The sequence below is a fragment of the Pseudopipra pipra genome, chromosome 7 (genome assembly GCF_036250125.1).
Source record: "Pseudopipra pipra isolate bDixPip1 chromosome 7, bDixPip1.hap1, whole genome shotgun sequence".
Classification (NCBI taxonomy): Eukaryota; Metazoa; Chordata; class Aves; order Passeriformes; family Pipridae; genus Pseudopipra; species Pseudopipra pipra.
This window is the reverse complement of record NC_087555.1, coordinates 23,274,108-23,295,618: the sequence shown is the minus strand read 5'-3', so window position 1 is coordinate 23,295,618 and position 21,511 is coordinate 23,274,108. Positions and strand designations below refer to the sequence as shown.

Genomic DNA, 21,511 nt, shown 5'->3' with positions numbered 1-21,511 from the left:
TCATATCTGTCCAGGGGATCAGTGGGACCAAGTCCCTGCTGTTTTCTTGAAGACAGAAAGTGAAGCCACTGACATCAACTTTGGGCATGTGGAAAGTTTGAACATCATAGACTGTTGCAAAGAGTTGACATATTAAGTATCCAAAAAAACCAGGCATCAGGTCACTGAATGTCAAACACATGTCTTTATAAAAATCAAGATCACATTGACATAAAATAGAGGTTTTGTCACCAAGGATTGAACAGTCAGAAAACTTGCCCGAAACTGTGGGTTGAACACTCACAGCAAGACAGAGACATTACTTTGGGAAAAGTGACCATCAGTAAGGTCCCTGCTTGGGGTATTAGATCCCACCTGGCAGCACTTTAATGTAACAAGTCCATTTCTGCCCACCACCACAGGGAGCTTCAGCTGCATCAAAAGACCACACACAGCATCTCACCTTGCTCTTCAATGGCCAGGGCAGAGACCCTATGACACAGCAAACCCTGGCCAGGCAGCAGCACTTTTTGAGCTGCATTTAACTCTATGCAGGAGAAGTTGAGACAAAGTAAAGCCTCATACAGGGAAAAACCTAGGGGCAGGTACTACCACCTTCACAGCCACAGCAGCAACAGCTCCTGAGAGAGGCAAGCCTCTGAGGGTCTGTGCAGCCAGTAACCAACATGCTGGGGCTGGAAGGCCATAGGATGCCCACCTGAGGGCAACTGTCAACAAAGAACACCATAATCAGTACCTCCTGTCAGTATAATGCTATCTGGGTCTTACTCCTTGGTTTCTGCTTGGCAGCCAGGCAGGTGGAGAAGATTAGCCCAGATCCCACCAGCACCCCACTCTGAGCAGGAAAGGGAGAATGGCTTGAATCCTGTGAGATGCTTGGGAACTCCTAAGGCTGCAGCAAAGCTAGTATGGAAGACCTTACAAAGATATTACAGCACTGCAAGAGGATGAAATAAGGAAAACATGACAATTTAATAAATATAAGCTTTTATTACAATAGAAAATAGTAAAACTCATGTTAAAATAGACTCTTCCTTTAGGACTGCTCAGAAAAAGCCTAAGCCTTGCTTTTACCTGCTTGTGCCCACCAAGGTCCTGATCCTTAAGCAATGAGCAACACACTTCTGTGATGAGAACCTCGAGGCTCCTTCCTCCCCAGTGACAGTGAAAGACTACAGCAGCAGACTGAGCTGCACCCCACCAGGCAGACAGGTAAGGGCTCTCTGTGGGGTTGTGTACAATATGCTTCATCACCTTGTGCAATCAGGCTCCTGTTGGAAGCAGGCAGCTATAGGGAAACCGTGGACAAGAAGGAGGAAGAAGAAAAAAAAAATCATCAGCAGATAACGGTAGCTGTCCTGAGACAGCTAGGAAGGCAGTAAATACACCTCCTAGAAAGACCACAGTGCCCAACTGCCCTTGGGTAGCTTATGCGCTACCCCAGGCAACACCCACCACCTTATCCTTCCATGGCCAGTCCAGTGCAAATGAATGACTGTGCAGTCTGAACCATCGTGTGCTCCTCTCTTCCTCACCAAAAAGGGCCAGGGGCAAGAGTAGAGTAGAAAGCAGAGGCCACAGAACAGCAAGGTCAGATGGGAGTAGGAGACACTTGTGCACCATTGCCAGCACAGCAGTACTCTTGACTCCAAGTCCTGCCTGTCTGCAGCCAGCAAGCTCACTCCAGTGCCTCGTACACAGCCCTCCGTAGCTCGATTGAGAACATCTCCTCCCAGGGACTGCGGATCCACTCCACCAGCTCTACCAGGAGCTCAGGGCACTCTGTGCGAATGTGCCAAGTGCTCTCCACCTTAAGTACCTGAGAGGAGGAAAGAGAGGGAGGCAAATGAGCAGACTAGCCTGAAAGGCACAGATCAGCCCTGAGCCACTCTCCCCCAGCATGGGTGCCAGCTCCTCCCAATTCCTCTGTGACCTCTTCCTCCCTCTCTGTTGCCAGCAGTGGAGTGTCCCCACATGACTTTCCACTGTGCTCCCCTGCCTCTGGGGTGCAAGGCCCTAGGTTAGGTTGGGAGATGACAGCCCCAAGACGCTCTTGCAGGAACGGGATCTGAGCACAATCAGCCCCCAGCATCTTGACCTCATGACCACCTCCTGGTTACCTCATCATAAAGCATCAGCTTGATGTCACAAGGACAGAGACGATAGGTTATGACATTGCTAATACTGGTGATCGGCTGCTTCTCTTTCAACTGGATGTTGCTCCTAGGAGGCATTTCTGCCTCATGGTCTTCATCCAAGGAGGGCAGCACCTGCCACTGGTGATTCTCCTCCAGCAGAAACAGCATGCTTCGGGTGCCCAGCAGGGTCACAGGGAAAGCAGATGCCCCTAAAAGGATATGAGGGAATAGGAGAGGCTTTGCTGAGAGCCTGAGTCACCACAGAATCAGCTTTGCTTTCCGTTCCTCCCCTAGGGAAATCCTTTCTAACAGTAGTAACTTGGGTGAACAGCCTTATCCAGTTTGCTGACTGAGGAGGGGAGCAGGGTAGTGAAATGTGGCTGGGCTTGACCAGCTTATCCAAACTTGTTGCAGGAGCAAGCATATGAAAGGCCACCGCCCAGCAAGCCTTGTCCAGCCCATGTCCTCAAGTGAGGCAGGAAAAGCCACTTGAGTCCTTTGACTTTTTAAACAGCACTTTACTAATCCTCAGTTAAAAGTCAGCAGCTGCAGCTCAAAGGCTGCCTTTTTTGGCCTGAATACGTCTGGCTGCAGATATCTGATGAGTAGAACAGAGAGCACATAAAGTTTAATACCAAGCTGGGATGTGTCACAAGTATTGGCAGGAAGCAAAGTAGTTTTGATAAACTTTAGGGAACATAAATATAATCCAGCTGACTTCATTGGATGCAAATTAAAAGCACTAGAACTTGGGAATAAGTTAGGTGCACAAAAATAGGGAACCACTAGCAGAACTGGCTGAGGTCACAAGGGATCACAAGCTGATGCAGCAACATGTTGCCTTTCTCATCACATCTCACTCTTGGGAATTAGTAGGAATATCAGAAATGGGATGTTTAATTAATCCTGTCTACTTGGCAATGAGATCTCAGCTGGAATTGTGTCCAGTTTTGGGCACCATACTCTAAAAGAGGAGAAAACTGTAGAGTTAAGAAAAACACACTTTAAGCTCTCCCTCCCACAGGCTATTTGTTCAGCTCCAGGAGACCAAAAAATGTACTTCCCAGATTCCTTCTGATGGTTGTTCTCTCATACCTCCCCAATGGCCAGTGGTGACCAGGGGTACAAACGCAGCAATCAATTGGTCAGAATGTGATTAGGAGCTAGGTTGCTTTTTTCAGTGTCCCAAGCTAAGATGATATCGGAAGTGTTTAGTGAAGACTCAAATCCCAAGTTTAACATATTTGTCCCCCAGCAAGTCCTGCAACAGAACTTAATGGGCTCCAGCAGGCTGCTCCTGTACTATCATCTCAGGTTCTGGACACCTACTTCTGTTTTCCCAAATAAAGGAGCCTTTCAGCAAGTCACACAGACCAGATGTTGTTTATGACCCCTCATCTTTCCCTCAGATCAGGGCAATGATCCAGCCTTCAGATAATCTCCAGCTTCTCAGAAACCATCCCAAGTTGTCAACAAACCTGGTGTGCAAGACCAACTTGCTCCCTAGAGCCTAGACTTTGATGTAGAAAAGGGCTGGTAAATTCACTGGATGTACAGAAGTATGCAGCTATCCTACACATCCCAACACTAAAAAAGAGCCCTCACCCATGCCCCCACCCCATCGCACTGCTGGATGAATGGCCCAGCTCTTTTCCCACAGACTGTACACTAAAAACACAAGCATGTAAGCAGATAGCACAAGGTATGGGACAACTGGCCACTGAGATCTCCTGTACCTTGGATCAGGTAGGCCAGCAGGTAGAAGAAACAAGTGTCATCTGCAGCTGCAGAATCTGTGGTCTTGGAATCCAGCAGAGGCCTGGAGAGATACAACAGCAAGTGAATCAAGGAAGCACTCTGTTTCTAGTCTAGATTTGCTGAGAATTAGCTACTGTTCACTGCCCTCTTGGGGAAGGGAAGGACCCATCTCTTCCAGATGTTGCAAAAATCCTCTCTCTGACTACCACCTTGCCAGCTAGGAGTGAAATGCTTCTTGCAGGTGAGAAGGCGGCCCTATGCGTTCCTCTTTTTCTCTCCTCCAGAAAAGCTGAAATTGCCCTGCCTGGCTCAGTCCATGACACCCCTTTGTTCACTCCCTCTGCAGCAGGCACCTGAGACAGCTGCCTTAAACCTGTAACATAGGCCTGGCTGCCACTCCAGGGGTGCCTCCTCCTTTCTGCTACCCCATTTCCAGCACCATGCTTCCCAGAGCCTGCTGGACAAGCAGACATCCCTTTCTATCTCAAATCCCAACCTCTCATAGGCTGTTCTTACCATAGCCAGTGTTGTGGATTCATTTCCTCAGTGGGGATTTCCTTCACCTTACTCCTGTGCTTAGCAGGCAGTTCTTGCATGAGACCTAAAGAGGGGGAGAAGGCAGAGATCTTTTATTGCAAATCCAAGAGCAGTACATAACAGTTCAGGATGCTTCTCTAGTCTTTAGAGAGGCACTGCAAGTTATGATGCCAGTAGGGTTCTCCCACAGCTCTTTCTCTGAGCTGGCCAGAAGCAAATTTCCATCCTATATCCAACAAGAGCTCTCCTGATAGCTCCCCAAGAGCAAATACTTCAGATCCTGTCCCCTACCCCTCTACAGCTCTACTCTTACTTGTCAGGGTCTGCAGGAACTGGTCACAGCAGCTTTGGCTCCGGATCAGCAGATTGTAGGAGGCTTTCGGATTCTCAAACTCCATTCGCAAGCTCTGGTGGCACAGTCCCACTTCCAGATGGGAAATATCAGACAGGTAGTGAGAGTCACTCTTCTTCAGCCAGTCTGCAGGTTGTCCCCTAATCACAGAGCACAACCCTCAGTTGCAGCAGGCTGCCCCATTTCCTCTCCCACATCAGACTGCAACAGGGAGGTTTGCCAGAAGAGCCTCTGCATGTCACCACACACCTCCAGGGTAAGGTTAGCATAGGCTAACACAGACTGGCACTACCCAGCTCTCACAGACTTGCTCAGGGTTCTCACCTGATAGCCCCGATGACTTCCAGCACATAAATCTTGAGATCAGAAGCAACCAGGATTGAGAGGAACTCTCCTTGCCGGCCAAACTTCACCATGACCACCTAGAACACACAGATGGTGGGTCATAGCCTTGGCTTGCCCCTTGCCAGTTTACCCACGGAAAGGACACACTCAAAGACACTTCACCTCCCTTCACACCCTCCAGTCTCTGGGATGCCACCCCAGCGCAGAACTTGCAGGGTGGCAAGAGGGACAGCTGAAGAGCTGTTGGAGTGGTGCTGTGGCAGCTCACCTTGAGGAAGCACTGGAACTCCTCAGCATTCTCCTCAAAGACCTCCATATCCAGGTACAGCTTCAGGCGATGATCCACTGAACGGAAGTCCCTCGTGTTCAAGATGCCGTTTACAGCTGAGGAGAGCAAAGGGCAGCACTGACACTCTGTCCACTGACCAGGTGCTGCCCAGCCATGTGGAATGGCACCAGGGTAGCAGCATCACCCCCCTCTGCACAGCTGCTTCCATCAAGTCTCTCCTCAAAACAAAGGGCCAAACCCAGGGCCTTACAGGCCACAGGTCTCCATGTGGAGATACAAGGGCACTTCATCGCTCTGACACTTGTTTTTTTTCACCTATATAAAGCTTTGATCTAAGCCAGCTTCAAACTATGCTCAGCTGTCTAGTCACAGGAGGACACTGCTTTGCTGCCAGATTTGGCAGGAGGGCAATTCTTTATCACAAAGCCAGAAAATCTTTCTCATTTCAGCTGGTGTCAGTTCAGGTCAACTTTTTAACTCTGACTTTCATCGTGGCAAGGTTAAAGGGTCCTGAGGAAGACACCAATAAAACTGCTAAAGAACATAATTATGTTTGTCATGCAATTGTATGACCAAATAATTTATACAACAGCCACAATACTGTCTGAGAGTACACACTTCCCAGTGGAGCCTGTTCTCCACCAGGCACACTACGCTAATCAACTTCTCCTCAGCAGGAGCTTTTTCATAGGCTGTTTTAAATTGAGACCTTGCGATTTGACCCAAGAGACTGCTTTATTTCTCACACATAAAGTGTACAAGACTGAACATGGCAATCCTAAGCTGTGGTTCTCATCAGCTCCGCTTCAGAGGCACAGCAGTCTTGAAGGGCTGATCTATAGATCATGAAGCTGATGGGTTCGCAAATCAGAACTAGACTCAGCTGCAGTAGAGTGATTTGGTGGGCTGGACCAGATAACCTCCACAGCTCCTTTCTAACTTGTTATTCTGTAAATCACAAGCTGATGCCTGGGCAAAAGCAGTCTGCTACATCAGAAATCTAAGGTCTTTCAAAAATCATTTGTGGACCTCCTAGTAACTGCTGTCTTGCATGGCAGCTCTGGCACACAGCCAGCATGCAGTCTCTTGAACAGGCTTTGTCATTCATCTGAAGCTCACAAAAAAGTGAGGAAAGCAAAAGCAACTGTAGATCCACTAACAGAGCCTCCTACTTACACACCAGCCTCACACTACACTTAAGCCAGAGAATAAATACAGAAAAATTGTGCATACTGTTGTCCAAAGGTAATGCTCCAACTGGCAGCTACCGGGTGCCACAGGAACCCAGTGTGTCTGTAACTGAGCAGAGCACCTTTCAGAACATGACCCTATTACTCAGAGTGTAAGCAATAACAGGGATTAGGAGCTGACTCACTTTTCCCTACCTTCAGGCATGAGGATTTAACAGAGGAGAATGCAAAACTCTGCTCTCAAGAACTATATAGTTACAGCTGCTCATACTTGATGTCCTCCTCTCCATTAAACAGGAGGCAGTGTACCCAGCAAGCACCACTGATAAAGCCCAGTGAATAAGCTGTCCACACCCCCAAACTCTGGACAGATCCTATATACTCACAGGGACTGAGATTCCATGTTTCCTCGGACTCAGAGTTCAAAGAGAGCTGGGAAGGAGTGGGCCCCCGAGAAATACTGTAACGGTAGCTTCCCATCAAGCTGCCCCCATTGGTGTCTGTGTGGCTGAGGGACAAGTACTGGCTCTTCATGCCCAGTTCCTTCCCGCAGCCCCCATCTGAACCACGGGAGTTGGAATGAAGAGCACCTTCAGGCTCACTGCTCAGCTCCGGGGTCCTGGTGCTGTTGGTGGTATCCACCTCCGAGCTGTCCTCCCCGCCGATGTAGAACTTCCCACTCTCACTGGCCAGGACAGGTGTTTCCTCCGGGCCCTCCTGCTGGCTGCCTCCCTCCAGCACAGAGTCTGAGAGGTCCTCACTCGTGCTGTCGGCACCAGCCAGCACAGGTGTGCTGGAGCACACCTCTGAAGGCAGAATGACCACATGGTCACTGGAACAACAGGGACAGGCTATGGGCTCACCAGCTGCTGCAGGATCTGCGGAAGATTTTGTCAGGGATAAAGAAAAGCCAAAGCAGTTCTCCCCTCGCAAGGTTTTACTTCCCCCCCCTCCTCTGCAAACTACAAGCCCTCCCTTTCAAAGTAGACAATAGTTACAGTCTAACTTGAGCAGCTTGTTGAGCAACTTTGTTCAGAATCATATCCTACATACCTCCCCTCACAAGAAATTCTGGATCAGTGCCAATATCCACATAAAATAGTTCTGCTCAGATTTAGGGTAACCAGCGTGTGCTGTGGTTGCAACTGAAACTACATCAGGGCTTTGGCTTATGACTTTCCTCCACATCCACAGGAGCTCACAAAACCTTTGAAGCCCAAGCTCGTGACCAGTCAATCCAACCTTCCTTAGGCACCTCCCTCCCCGGCTTGGTTTATCCTCCAGTCTACCATACCACAAGCAGGCTATGTCCCTTTCCCAGCTGTCCTCATCCCTCCTGACCCTGATTCCTGATGCTCACCCACACCAGAACAGACTCCCAGCTGAATCATGGGACTCCTTGGCAAAGCGAGGAAAGTGTCCCAGGGGAAAGGAAAGTGCTGCAGCCAGGACAGCACTTCTGCCTCCACTGCAGTACTTCAATCCCAGGAACTTTGTCAAACAGCATCATCAAGCCAAGGCTGGGCACTCCCCACTTCAAATATAAAGTGAGCTTTGAAAAACTCAGCAGTCAGAAGATGCCTATTCAGCACTAGCCAAGTCTTAGCCAAAATACCACATCTAGTTTTAAACACCCAAAGAAAAATGTGAACAAATGGCAAAGAGTACAAAGGAGACCAGTAAGAAACTGCATGAATGAAATACGAATGACAAGCAAATTATCTAGAAAGTTGAGCTTATTTAGTGTAGAGGACAGAAAACAGGACAAGTTGTGGGGGAAGAACAATGGCCCTCAATTACAAAGAAAGGAATGAATTGCTCTCCAAACGGGCAGCAAGGATGGGTTTACACTTCACAGCCAGGAAGACTTAGGTTAGGGTTAGCCATAGTTTTACCTGAAATACTGGAACAGATTCCCTGGAAGCTTCTGTAAAAGGCCTTTAGAACAATTAAGTCTCTGTGGCAGAACTGACTACATGACCTTTAAGGCCCCTCCCAGACTCCAGTTTCCAGCATCCCTAAGTTCCCCTAGACTCCAGGCCCCCAGAACAGAAGTGCTGTTTGCCTAACCTTAAAACAGTGGCTAATACGTGCTAGGAAACAAGGCAGGCTCTTCCCAGTCCAAGTAGGCCAAGTGAAGTACATCCCACAACAGACTTTAATTCCAGTACAGCCAAGGCATCACCTCCTTCTATACATTCCATGCTCTGCACCACAGCTGCCACTCTGAAAATCTGCCTGGGCATTACCAAGCATCCTTCTCCTAGACACTAAATCCTACCTTGATTTGAGGCAACTAGGGGCTCCAGGATTTTGGTGTCTCCAACCTCTGAAGGATAGGAACCTTGATCCCAGGAAGCCAGGGACTGTGAAAACTCCTTCTTGCATTTCAGGCACTGGAACTTTGTTGATCCCTTCTCCTGGTCCCGATTTTGCCGATTCTCCTCAACAGCTGGGGACAACACTTCAAGGACATTCTAAAAGTAGCAGCAAAAGGAAAAGACTGTTAGCAGGGAGCTATGATTGTCCTAATAAAACCAAGCTTCTGACACCAGCAAGTTTCTTCACATGCCTCACTACAGCATTTTAGAGTGTGAGGGGAACAGGGACTTTCACAGGTGTGCAAGACTTGCCAAGGGCACGGAGCTTCACTGCAGAAGACCAAGAGAACCTGTTTTTGCAGGTCTGTGCCTTGAATCTACATACTGACAGGCTCCCTCTGTAACTCTGGTCTCAAAGGTCCCATCTATTTGTGTCTTCTCTTTATCAACTTGTTTAAATATACTTAAACAGTATCCTAAGAAAAATGCTTGGGTTAGAGACCAGTCTCTACAGCAGCTGTGTGGACCAGAGCTGCCATAGCACTGACACTCACTGTCTAGAGGGCTAAGTACAGGCTGGCACATCACTCAGAACACACGAAACATTATGCTGCACATGCACAGTACGTAACAATCACTAGCTTGACTACAAACTTTTCACCCCAAGAGAAAGAAAGCTGCAAGACTTTCCCCTTGAGAGCGCCCTTTATGCTGCAGGAGCTTCACTGCCCACGGCCATGCTCACAGGGCCCTCCACAGGTCATCTGTGCAGCAGAAGAAATCCCAGCAAGCCAGACATGGGCAGCAGGTGCTCATGTGTTCTGAGAACAGCAGCCCTTTGCTGGCTGGAAGAATCCAGTGTCCTGCAGTAACACTGCCCCCCTTCCCAGGCCTTCCCCACCTGTAGACACTGCTCTGGGCAGTCATCAAGCACCACATATTTGCGCTTCTGCCGGTCCTTGCGAATGTAGCTGAAGTGCAACGTGAGGACAGGGAAAACTCGCTCCAGGTCCTGCAAGAGACAGAAAACACCCGTTTTAGGAAGAGGAAGCAGTTTTCAGTATACAGACTACATTTGTTTGCAACCAGCTGAAACATGGCCATACAAGCACTTAATTTAGTGAGCCCTGAGTAGCCCTCTATAGCTGATAGCATTTGGGAGTCTGGTAAAATGGGCATAAACAAAAATAAACAAATATAAAGCAAACAAGTGCTGACAACACTTGTGTTGAGTGCTTGAAAAATTGCACAAGTGCATGAAACTTACAACAGTAACTTTCAAGGCTTAGAACAAAGCATTTCAAACAAAACACCTTTTCATGAAGGTATTTCAGAAGAATATCAAGCCACAAACATTCAAAAAGGCACAAGGGCAGGATTTAAAAATGAGTTGGAGCTTTTACAGAAAGCAGTATTGGAGAAACCTGTAAACATGTCTGTGCACAGACTGAATGTTAAAATCCTACCACAAGGAAAAAGACATTTCTAAACTCCCTTTCTAAAGAACCACAAAAGTCAAACAAGGCTGGTAGTGCTAAAGTGTGCAACTAGAGCAGATGGCAAACTGCCCACTGAGCTACCAGGAGTTTTCTAAACATCAGAGTTAGCTCAGTGCTGCACTAGAAACTGTGCAATCCACAAACAGTCCTCCAAGGCCAGGGTGATATCCCACTGAGGAACGGACAGGAAGGAGGTCACCATTTCATCTCAGTCCTCTTGAGAAGTCTCTCATTCTTGCATACTGGAACAAGTTCAGCCATTGTCTTTTAATTTCAGATTTGGAATAAATTTGATGCTGTTTTCTGCTGCATTATTGCAGGTACTTTAAGCAATACAGATGCTCTTAGATACACATACATTGGGTGGAAGAGATGCTTTTTCAATCAGTCTTTGCAGGAGCTAGGAAAAGACCTGCAGGATTCTCTGACAGAAGTCCAAATGCAGAATACTGGCCCAGCCAGTGAGTAAGATGACAAAGACTCACACAGAGGCATAACTCACCATTCTCTTCCAGCTCAACTCGGAGGTCTCCACATTCTGCAGGCATTTCAGCTCCAGCTTGTGGAGAACTCTGGCAGCCTTCAGTTCCACCTCAATCACATGCTTAGCTGTGACTCGCAGGAAGATCCAGTCTGGCTCTGGGTCCCCTTCACCTTCTATTTGGCTCACCAGTACTGGCTGGCACAGGTCCACTGCCAAGCAAGACACAGTACGGGTCAGCACATGCAGCAGGCCTTCAGGCCCACTGGGCCAAGGTCCTTAGAATTCCCACAATAGTGGGCAGCATGATAAAGCTTCAGAGATATCACATTTGATTCATCTATTCTGTCGTCACCCAAGCCCTCAAACACAGCAGTGAAAGGACATGTTTACCTTCTGGCTTCTCCTCTTCTTCCTCTCCTAGCATTAGCTCATCTGCCTCCTCTTCTCCCCTCTGTTCTCCTTCCTCAGGCTCATCCAGCTGTACTTCAGGCTCTTCCTCCTTCTCAGTGTCATTCAAAGGAGGAGAGGATTCCTCCTGGGCTACCTGGGGTTTTCCTTGCTCTAGGTCAGAGCTCTCACTCTGCAAGTCCATGGCAGCAGGTCTGCCTGCGATCTCATCTGCAGAACGGCTACGGGAGATGACAGGTACTTGGTCGTGCTCCTCCAGGTGTCTCTTGTACTGCAGCCAGTCAGCACCAAAGCGATCTCTGAAGCTGGCCAAGCGCTTCATCTCCTTCTGATGCTGTAGGACCAGGCCTGCAGACAGAAAACTTGGGAAGCATGAAAATAGTTACCAGGCCAGAATACTCCTCTTACTGTGGGCAGTTCAGCTGCTATGTTACTAAGAAGACAAGCCTCACCAGCAGAGAGAGGTAATGCCTGGGGCTCATGTTCCGTGTCACTCGGCTCTGAAATACTCGCTCTACGCACTTTGATTTTACCCTGGAAAAGGCAAGGTAAGAATAGTTGGGAGGGATCAGAACAACCAAAACAGCATCTGATGAGGGGCTCTGCCAAACTGAAGGGTTTATAGATGTTACAATGTAGAAGCACACCATGAAACATTTTACATGGTATATCAAGACTGATGTTAAGCCCAGCCTGTTCCTCAGACACAGCAGCGCAGAGGCTCACTAACCACACAGACAGTACCAGACCATATCCCACTGCACGAGGCTTTCACGTCAAGGCAGCCCCTTCACCCAACATGCCAGCTACATGGTTGAGAAGTTATGTCAGTTCCCTGACCTTGCTTTTCTTCCGAGGGAGCCTGACAGCCACATTCTCTGCTGGGGACTGACTGTCACTGAAGTCTGCAGCACATGAACTCTCCAGAGCACTGCGGTCCAGTGTGGTCTTCTCTGAGGTAGAAGTGTGGATGGACTGTGACACACTTTGCACAAGTCTTGGAAGGTGCTAAAGTAAGAAGAAAAGACCATTGCTGGCTGAGTGCAAAGGGCAGACAAGGTGACCAAGCCACAACTCAGGCTGATAACTTCCCCCCCCCTCACCCCAAACTTTCACCATCTCAGTCAAAGTAGTGACAATAGATCCTGCCTGGTTGACTGGATTGTTTATCACAACCACTCTGATTTAACTGATTTAACTCTGCCTTTCTTAAAGCATACGGGAAACTGATAACTGTTTTGCTGACATGTAGTTCAAGTGTCAAGCACCAGACAGCACCTGAAGAGGAAACATGCAAGGTTCCAAGTCCTGCAAAGCTACATAAGCCAGAATAAGTTTCACTGGCCAATTCCAACAATTACTAGGAATCAGCATGGACTGAGACAAAATGAGCTATGTCAAAGTCATGGCAGCCCATATAGATTTAATGGGACACATAACAATGCAAAAACCTGTCAGAGTTCCCAGTCCCAAAGCCAGTAAGATCAGTTTTTAACAATTATACTTACCATTAGGTCCGAGGAAGAGAGTGGCTCCCCATCCAAGAAGAACTGTAATTAGAGACCCATTTGCAATCAGATTCCATTTGGCTGGCACATACTCAGGACAACTTCTGCTGACTCCTACTCCCCTTCAGGCCACCCTAGGGTTGGGATCCCTGGCACAAAACTGCAAAGAGACAACCCTGTTCCTGCCTATCCATCACTCCTTCAATTGTAGCCACCTGACCTAATTGCATACAAGGCCAGAAGGGACCATTGTGGTCTTCCTGTTTACACACTTTATGACTTCTAGAAACATATCCAAGACAGTTCACAGAAGAGCTACAATAGATTATTCTGCAACAACTCAAATTGTTTTGAAAGGCACTCACTTTCAAAGCTTGTACCCAACTTCTAGCCTGAATCCACCTAGCTTCCAGTAACTTGAGCTCAGGGAAAGCTTTTTCCAAGATGCAGTTTGAAGACAATGAATCCAGCCATTTGCCACTCATATGAAAGGGCAGACCAGCTCTGGAACACCTCTGACCCTTAGCAAGTAAGTTTACTTTGTTAAATTGCCAGAACGCTGGCTTTGTTGGCTTCTTTATTTGAAATGAGATTACCAAAAACTGGCCTAAGCACTGGAGTGCAAGGGAACAGTGATGACACCTAGCTGAGAGCAGAGTGATGGGGAGAAAGAAAGAAGTGGCCGTGGCAGTACACACTTAGGTAAAGCGGGCCAAAACTGTGAGTTCCTTCTTTGCGCAGTCCAGCTACATAGTTACTATTTAGCAGGAAGAGAGTAAAGTTTTGGAACCATCAGTCAGCAAAAGTGAAGACATACTAAGATATGAGGTCTTGCAAACTTGAGATCAGTATTCAACTCTGCCTGGCCAGTGCACCACATAAAAATTTAAGGAAATACTACTCTATATATAAAAAAAAAAAAGGCAACCACAAAACAATCACCACTGTTACACCACTGGAATAAATTTACAAGTTTCTTTTTCCACACTTGCCCGAGTGTCAGAACACCCTACACCTTCAACAGCAGGGGCAGAAGGCACATGGCTAATACTCACATTGGAGGAGGCTGCCCTAGGAGACAGGTGCACAATGGCTGCAGATCGGTGATTTTGATGGAACCATATCGGGTTTCCCTCTAAATGCAGCTGGGTGGGGGAAACAGACAAACTGTTATTAGAAGCAATATTCTATACCCTAATCTATTCTGCCTGCAGGCTTCAGTCTTTCTCTCTGCCTTGGGAAATATCCTTGCAGTGGGACAGTAATCAGGCCAGGAGAGGACTAAGCTTTTACAATGCTTCCTGAAATTAGTTCAGCAAATAGAAAAGGAGATTAAAGGACTTCCTACTCATGCCCCTAAATTATTATGAGTTTTTCAGTACTGACTCTGAGAAGTGTTAAGAGAACAGTCCTTTGCAGGCCCAGAGAAGCTTTGGATGCCCCATCCCTGGAAGTGTTCAAGACCAAGCTGCATGGGACTTTGAGCAACCAGGTCCAGTGGGAGGTGTACCTGCCCATGGCAGCGAGGATGGAACTAGATCTTTAAGGTCCTACCAACAGAAACCACTTTCTGATTCTATGATCTTCTTTCACAATCACTATAGTGACTGCAGTGATCCTCCTTCAGACTTCTCTGAACATACAAATTCACAACAGGACTATGGGAGGATCTTCACTGAACTTGATAGTGTTAAAATCAGAAAGAAGGAGCAAGGAAGTGGGGATGAATATATGAAAAAGCGTGAGCAGGAGTCACCAAAACTGAAGGCTGAAATACAGGTATCTAAGGCTCCCCCATCAGTTTCACACATTAAAATTAAATGCTCAGGAGTTGAACTTATCTTTCAAAACTTTCTTCTTACCACAAAGTCTTCATCTTGCACACCCTGATCATGAAATCTCTAATCTACCAACCCATCAGGCTTTATGCTTACTTTTTTTAAACAGTGCAGAGTGGACAATGGTGCCAAGTGGGCATGTTCCAGCAGCAGGTTATAGGCCACATCAAGGTGCTGCAGATTCACAAGCTGCTCCACCCCTGTGAACAAAGCAAGAAACCATCAGCATGCTAGAAGATATAACTTAGCAACCTCCCACCTATCCCTCTCACCCAAAATTGAACCCTAATAAAAATAGTTGTGCCCAAGATTTCAAGTTCTGTCCCTTCTCAAGGAAGACAGAAAGGCCTCAAGCTCAGAAATGCTCCTCCCTTGTAAGCTCACCATTAATGCTGTCAAGTTCGTTGTTGCGCAGGATCAGAGTCACCAACTTGGATCGGCTGAAGATGCCAAGGTTTGGCATCTTGGACAGGAAGTTATAAGCCAGATTGAGGTACTCTAGTTCTGTAAGGGTCTGTTCAGAGAGAAGAGCAGCACCAAATCAATTGGGAACCCAGCTCAAAGCCTGACCCTGAACTCAAGACAGGGCACTAGCTTCTACCATTTTTTCCATTCCAACAAGGTCAATAACAAGTGAGTTTCTTAAGATTGTTTCTGCAGAAAGACTTTGATGTTCATATTGGGAGTGGTTTGTCTAGGGGCACTCAGCATGATCTAACTGCTTTACAAAATTTGCTAGGAGCAGCTTTCTCCTTCCTCAGCAACTTCAATGGAGCACAGAAAAGGACTGGACATGGATTGAACTACCAAAAGACACTCACCGTTAAATAGTGCTCACAATCCTGGATCTTGTTATGACTCAAATCCAAGACCCTCAGAGCATTTAGTAATTGCTGAAGGACAAAAAGATTAGGGTTAGATCTAGATCAGATCCTACAAATGTCTCCACTGCAGTACAAAAAGCCTGCCCTGCTGGGAGAGGCCAGCAAAATTAACTCTGCTCACTTCCTCCCACCCAGACTTAGCGGCATCAGCAACGGCAGGCCCAGCTCTTGGCTGTGATCATCTCCTTTCTTCCCCTCAGTCATGCAGGAAGGATGCCCCACTCACCAGCGAGTCATCCAAGGCAGTGATTGAGTTATAGCTGAAGTTTACAGTCTGCAATTCCAACCATGGGAGAGCACAGCTCAGATCTCCACCACATGCTGAAATGATTTCCTAGGAAGAAAAGAGGAGTCATTCCTTGGTGAGTACTAGCTGTTACACTAACAGCAGAGGAACACAGGAGAACAGTCAGTCCAGAACAAGGCTGACATACTGTGTTTTACAGACCTTGCCTTGCTTACAGAACCAATGAGTTTTATGCCACTAAAGCAAGTATTTGGAGGTGGTGGGAATCCCACGGCTAGATGTTTAGAAAGAAGGGAGATGCTTTTGTTTCCTGCACTAAAGTGGCAATAGTTAACCTAACTTGTTAGAATTCTTAGGCTCGGAACACTAAGCACAAAGATTCAGGCTAACAAAACCTTTTTCAGACCTCCATCAAAGCAAAAGCAAGTTAAACACTTGTGTTCTGACAGACAAAAGAAGCTCTCAAAGCACTCCCTATCAGCAGCTCCTGTTCCCCAGCAGGCAGCTGCTTCTGTGCCCCAGACAGAAACCCAGAGCCCCACAGCCAGCACAGCCCACACCACTCAGTTCTCCATGGCTGGAGCTTGCCTTCACGTCTCGGAAATCCGCTGGGCAGCAGTGCAGATAACACACCAGAGCACAGCATTTCCTCTGATAATCAGCTCTTATTTAAGGCTGCTGAGGTACGATGAAATAAACCTTGACCAGCTGCAGGCCTTGAATGTGGAAACGGCCAGATACACAGAGCTGTCAGACCTAGCTGACATGAATATTGTCTGGAGCCAGAAATTGTCAAGAAGTGAAGAAGGAGAATACAGAGCCCATGTGTACCCAAGCAGGGAATACTTCAACACTGCTTGAGACAGGAATAGAACCTCAGAATGTGGAAGGGAGAAAAAGCCATACACAACATGCATGGATGGATGGAAGGGTTAACACTGTCTCCTATATCTTCCCTGGGTGAAGGGCTGTAGGATCAAGATAGCCTTTCTCTTGCAATTGTCCCCACGAGCTGTGTAGAGACACTTACCTCCAGTGTACTGATACATTTGCAACACGTTAGAGATTCCAGCTGAGAATAGACAAATCGCAGTCCCCGGAGGCAGTGTGGAGGGACAGACCTCAACTGCAGCAATGATGAGAAAGCAAGGACAACATACATCAAAATATTACAGTATAAGAGCAGCTCATATCTGCAAGAGTTCTCCCACTTCCATGCTGCAGCCTCCCTCTCTGACATTCCAGCCTTTGCTCATACACAAGTTACACCCCAAGCAAGTGTTACATGAGTTTAGACTTAGCTTTTTAGGGAAGGCACAAAAGCCTACCCAATTTTTAGGAGCAGAGGCATTCTGCAAACACAAAACTAGTCACGAAAAGCCAAACAGCAAGACTCAAAGCCAGTCCTGCCCCCTATACTTACTTCTAGATGCCGGAGGGACTTGAAAGGGAAGATCTTCACAGCAGATTGTAAAACACAGTTTGGAACATGAACAAGCTAGAGAAATGAGAATAGAAGTCTCATGTCAAGCTTGATTTGTACTGCAATACCACCATCCTGACGCACCAACTGCAGCACTTTGAACAGGCTCCCCCTCCAGCTTGGGTATTCACTGACAAGCTCTCCCCCAGTGCTGGTAGCAACACTGTCTCCCAGCCCCATAGCATGATAGAGGTCAAACAAAATAGCACGTTAGCAAGCACTGTCTGGCAAACCACAGAGCTCCTCTTCATCTCCTCTGCCCACATGGCTTCACCACTTTCAGCACCACTGGGAGGTCTGACAGCTGGAGTCCTCAATCAGCCACCACTAGCAAATCTACTAAAGACAAATCTAACTGCTGGAGCTATGTTTATTGAGCAACTGAGCTGAACTAGCACACTGGTGGGAGGTGTGCACGTGCATTTCACTACAAGAGGCCAAATAAGGCAAATCACAAGCAGATACAATGGAAAACAGAGCTGGTCTCCAAGACACCTGTTAGTATTAGACTGAGGTGCCTGCAAATCTCCTCTGCATTCTGTGGTGCAGCCACAGGCCTTTCACCACAGGGCAGTTACAAACACAGTTTGTGTTCATGTACCAAAAAGCAGTTTATTAAATCCACCTTCTTATGCTTTCTATGGACAATGCAGAAACAATATTTCAGGCTGCTACTGAAAGTGAGTAATGAAGTAGTTAACACCTCCACTGTAGACAGCAAAGTACAACCAGAGAGACCATCTCTGCCAGTTACATCCATGTTCCCGCAGAAGTGACTCATCAGGTGCAGAACAGACATTCCAAGGCCTCATCACCACTATTGCTTCCAAGCCCTGGCAGCAATGAATCACTGCCCACTGCCTGCCAGCACCAATGCTGCCCATTGAACAAGAGCATCTGTAGGGGAAGCTTGTGCTGGGAAGCTCTAATGATCAGTTTTAGCAAAGTTTCTTTCAGATGCCATTCTTGCTGTATGTCTTGATCATCTCCTCTTCTTCCACTGCCTTAAAAATCTGATCAGGCTGCTATAAATTATTAACTTCTCCAAGTTACTAGACAACAATAAGCAGCTTTCCCTTCTTTACAGGCTTATTACAGAGAGAGCCCATTTTCTGGTTAACACAAGAACTCACCACAACATCCTCCTGATTGCAGTGTCCCTCCCTGCCTCCTCCTGCCAGGACACTCATGTTTCTCCAGAGGCTCTGGGCCCCACTCCAGTCTCCGCATTCATTACACTGCTACAAAATCCTCCCAACAACATTCTCTCTAGTCTCACGGGGAAAACACTTTTAAAGACATCATAGATTGTAGTGCTTAGTCACAACACCTCCTGAGCACCAGTGTGGAACCTAAGAACAGTTGCCAATTCCCCTTCCCCTTTCAGGCCCGTTTCACCTCTACTACCCTCCCAGCAGTGCCCCAGTGCCGAGTAGAATCATGTGCAGCCCTGTAGCACATGCCACCCTTCAAAAACCTCTCTGAAGAGTTCCTAGAGCTGTACTTTTATCTTCATTACATACTTGTTAAAATTAATGAGGATAAGTTACTAGCAGTGTCCCATGCTGTGAAATCAATCAACAAGAACCACTGCCCAGGCAGGAGCATGTAAAACTCCAAAGTAAGCAGCAGATGGTCTCAGAGTAGCAGGTGTGTACACTGCCTAACTAACCCCTCTGCTCTGCTGCCTTGGGCAGATCAATCACCACTCAGGGAGCACTCGGCTGTGCTCGGCTGCCAGATACTGCCCGAATTGCTCAAGCATTTCAGGAAATAATAATTTCCCAACAATGACACCACTTTACCAAGGTCAGAAGATAATTAACTCCTTCTACCCCTGTTTTTAACTCCAAGAAACTTTCTGCTGAGCTGCAAGGCTGATCCTAGGTAAATTAGCTATAGACTATCGTACTGAATGAACTATGACTCTACGCAACGACCTGTGAGAGCCACCCGACCCACTGAGCACACACGCCAGACGGGGGCCATGGGCAACAGAGGAGGCCGTTTTGAAGCTGTGCCTGCCCCCTCCACCGGCCGGCCCTGCAGCACCCCCGGCCCCGGCGTGTACGGACCTTCAGGGAGTGAGTCTTCTGCAGGACGTCGAAGAGGAACTGCGCCTGGAGGATGGCGGCAGTCTCGGCAGGGTGCGAGGGCAGCGCCACGAAGCCCCGGTTCTGGTTGCGGGAGCCCAGGTGATGCTCGAAGACCTGCGTGAGATGCTGCAGGGTGGGGGTGAGCAGCGTCAGCGTGCTGGAGCCGTCCAGGACGAGGTCCCCTGCAGGGAAGGGGAAGGCAGGGCCGGGCCGTGAGTGCCCACACACCGGGGGCACCGACACGACCCGGTCCCAGCGAGGCTCGGGCGGCCGCCACTCACCGGCGTCCTGCAGCAGCCGCGCCAGGCCGCGCACCAGCGTCTCCGCCGCCGCCATCTGCGGCGGGGAGGCCGAGGCGGCGGAGGTGGAGGTGCCCGGGCCGGCCGGTGCCGCCCCGCCGCCCTTCCGCGTTATCGCCGCGCCCTTCCGCCGCCCCGGCGCGGCGGCCGCCGCTCACATCCGGTTGCCATGGAGCCCGCCCCGGCGTCCCCCTCCCGCGCGGCGGGGCCCGCGCCCCCCGGCCCCCGCCCGGCCCCCCCCCGGCGCCGCCGCCCCGCAGCCCCCCCGGTAAGCGGCGGCGGCCCGGCAGCGGCGGCGGGCGGCGCGGAGCGGGCCGGCGGGAGGCCGGGGGGCAGCGCCGCCCGCCGCCAGCGCGGCACGGCACGGCACGGCACGGCACGTGTCGGGCGGAGCGTGGCGGCGGGGCCGGGGCGCGGCGCGGCGGCGGGCGGCTCTCCTGCTCCGGCGGTGCGAGGTACGGGCCGGGGAGGGGGTGGGTCCCGGCGCTTGCCTCTGCGCTGCCCCGGCTGCAGCAGCCCCGCCTGGCTGCCTTTCCCCAGCCCCGTGTGCGGGGCGCTCCGGTGCTGCACGGTGCGTGGGGCGGTGCGGGTGGCTGCACGGTGCGGGGCATGGTTCATGGTGCATGGCATGGCACGGTGCGAGGCGGTGCATGGCGCGGGGCACGGCACCGCACGCAGCGCAGCGCCCGGTGCTGGATGCGACGCGGCGTGGAGCAGTCCCGCGCTCGGCACGGCTCAGTACGTGGTGCGGTGACCCCAGTGCCTGCCTATGTCCCTTCCCTCCTCCGGCTGTACGTGTATCTGTCAGAGCCGTCCGTATGTCCAGTGGAGGGATTGGTCCTCGTTACTGCCTAGTGCTGGCAGTTCATTCTGGACTGGGTTTTGTTCCGTGTGTTCGTGTATGTGTCTGTGAGCTGCATCGGCTCCGTCCTGTCTGGTACCTCTGTGAAGGGCCTCTGAGGCAGAGTCATGGAACAGAGTCGGTCCTTCAGGAGTGAATGGCTGTGGTGGTTCATCCAGGGTAGTTGAGTATAGGATTCATTGAAATATTTAAACCTTCTGAAATACTTGTGTAATATTACAAATTTCAACGTAGCCATGTGGTAAAGAGATCCACAGGTTAAATCCTTTATGCCTGGAAACTTTGTGTGTTTACTGTCTTGTGTTGCCTTTGCGTTCTGTTATGTGTGTCCATTTCTCTGACGTGTCAGAGGAGAGGTAGAGGCTGTGCAGCCCACTCCTGTTTTGTTTGGCTTTGAGGCTGTGACTGTCAGAGCAGCATTCGAATGCTTTGGTGTATGCAGCAGCACCCCTCCTGCTCTTCTCCTCCATGGGCAGGCTCATCAGTATGTCTTTACAGAAAAGCTTCCCAGGCCTCTAATCCTTCTCCTTTGTGAGCGCTTCCCGTCTGCATCTATTAGCTGGAGTCCCTTCTTTTCCTCTATCCTCAAACCAGCTTTGCCCCCATGGCTTTATCCCTCCCTATCTTAACATCCACTCCTAGTCTAGACGCTCCACAGCTAAATTATACTCAGCTGATGGCCAAGGGATTAGGGAAGAGCTGAGGAGATGGATGCGTGGCCTGATGGCTGTCTCCACGCAGCCCCTTGCCCATGGAGCTGGGGCAGCCCCTTGCCCACGGAGCTGCCTATAGTGTTACGAGCTTATCTTTGCTGCAAAGGGGCAGTGTGACCTGCTTGCCTCTGCCCCTCGAAGATGTGCGTTTTTCACAGCAAAACAGGGAAGCTCCTACACTGGCATCATGAGGCAGCCTTTGGGGGTCGGGGAAAGCCCCTCTGGAGTCCCTGTGAGCAACATGTGGGACATACCATAGC

The 21,511-nt window shown here is 49.2% G+C and overlaps 2 protein-coding genes across 3 annotated transcripts in view; one reads left to right on the top strand and one right to left on the bottom strand.

Annotated features, from left to right (window-relative positions):
* Positions 1-970: 970 nt before the first annotated feature.
* Positions 971-19,815, bottom strand: STK11IP (serine/threonine kinase 11 interacting protein). Its single transcript, XM_064661102.1, has 24 exons — positions 19,659-19,815; positions 19,357-19,559; positions 17,222-17,296; positions 16,829-16,924; positions 15,778-15,885; positions 15,489-15,560; positions 15,052-15,181; positions 14,764-14,867; positions 13,885-13,974; positions 12,830-12,871; positions 12,162-12,329; positions 11,774-11,855; positions 11,304-11,669; positions 10,932-11,122; positions 9,832-9,942; positions 8,891-9,086; positions 6,996-7,487; positions 5,399-5,514; positions 5,110-5,207; positions 4,747-4,925; positions 4,413-4,497; positions 3,875-3,957; positions 2,121-2,347; positions 971-1,819 (listed from the first exon to the last, which is right to left on the bottom strand). The coding sequence occupies exons 1-24, from the start codon at positions 19,711-19,713 to the stop codon at positions 1,679-1,681; spliced, it is 3,510 nt and encodes a 1,169-aa protein (XP_064517172.1). The 5' UTR covers positions 19,714-19,815; the 3' UTR covers positions 971-1,678.
* SLC4A3 (solute carrier family 4 member 3) overlaps positions 19,458-21,511 on the top strand; it is a 34,561-nt gene continuing 32,507 nt past the window's right edge. Inside the window, exon 1 of one of the 2 annotated variants that reach the window (XM_064661101.1) lies at positions 19,458-19,476. The gene's annotated coding sequence lies outside the window, so the exon portion shown is untranslated. Of the gene's footprint in view, positions 19,477-20,042; positions 20,132-21,511 lie in introns of those variants that run through there. The other variant, XM_064661100.1, reaches the window with a different exon arrangement.

What these genes read in the sequence shown, in the direction of transcription:
- STK11IP (XM_064661102.1), bottom strand. Translation starts at nt 19,713, where the DNA reads ATGGCGGCGGCGGAGACGCTGGTGCGCGGCCTGGCGCGGCTGCTGCAG. An exon ending in CTCTGCACTGTTTAAAAAAA is followed by an intron (nt 13,975 to 14,763) that starts GTAAGCATAAAG and finishes TCCCCCACCCAG; the next exon opens with CTGCATTTAGAGGGAAACCC. An exon ending in TCTCTTCCTCGGACCTAATG is followed by an intron (nt 12,330 to 12,829) that starts GTAAGTATAATT and finishes TTCTTACTTTAG; the next exon opens with CACCTTCCAAGACTTGTGCA.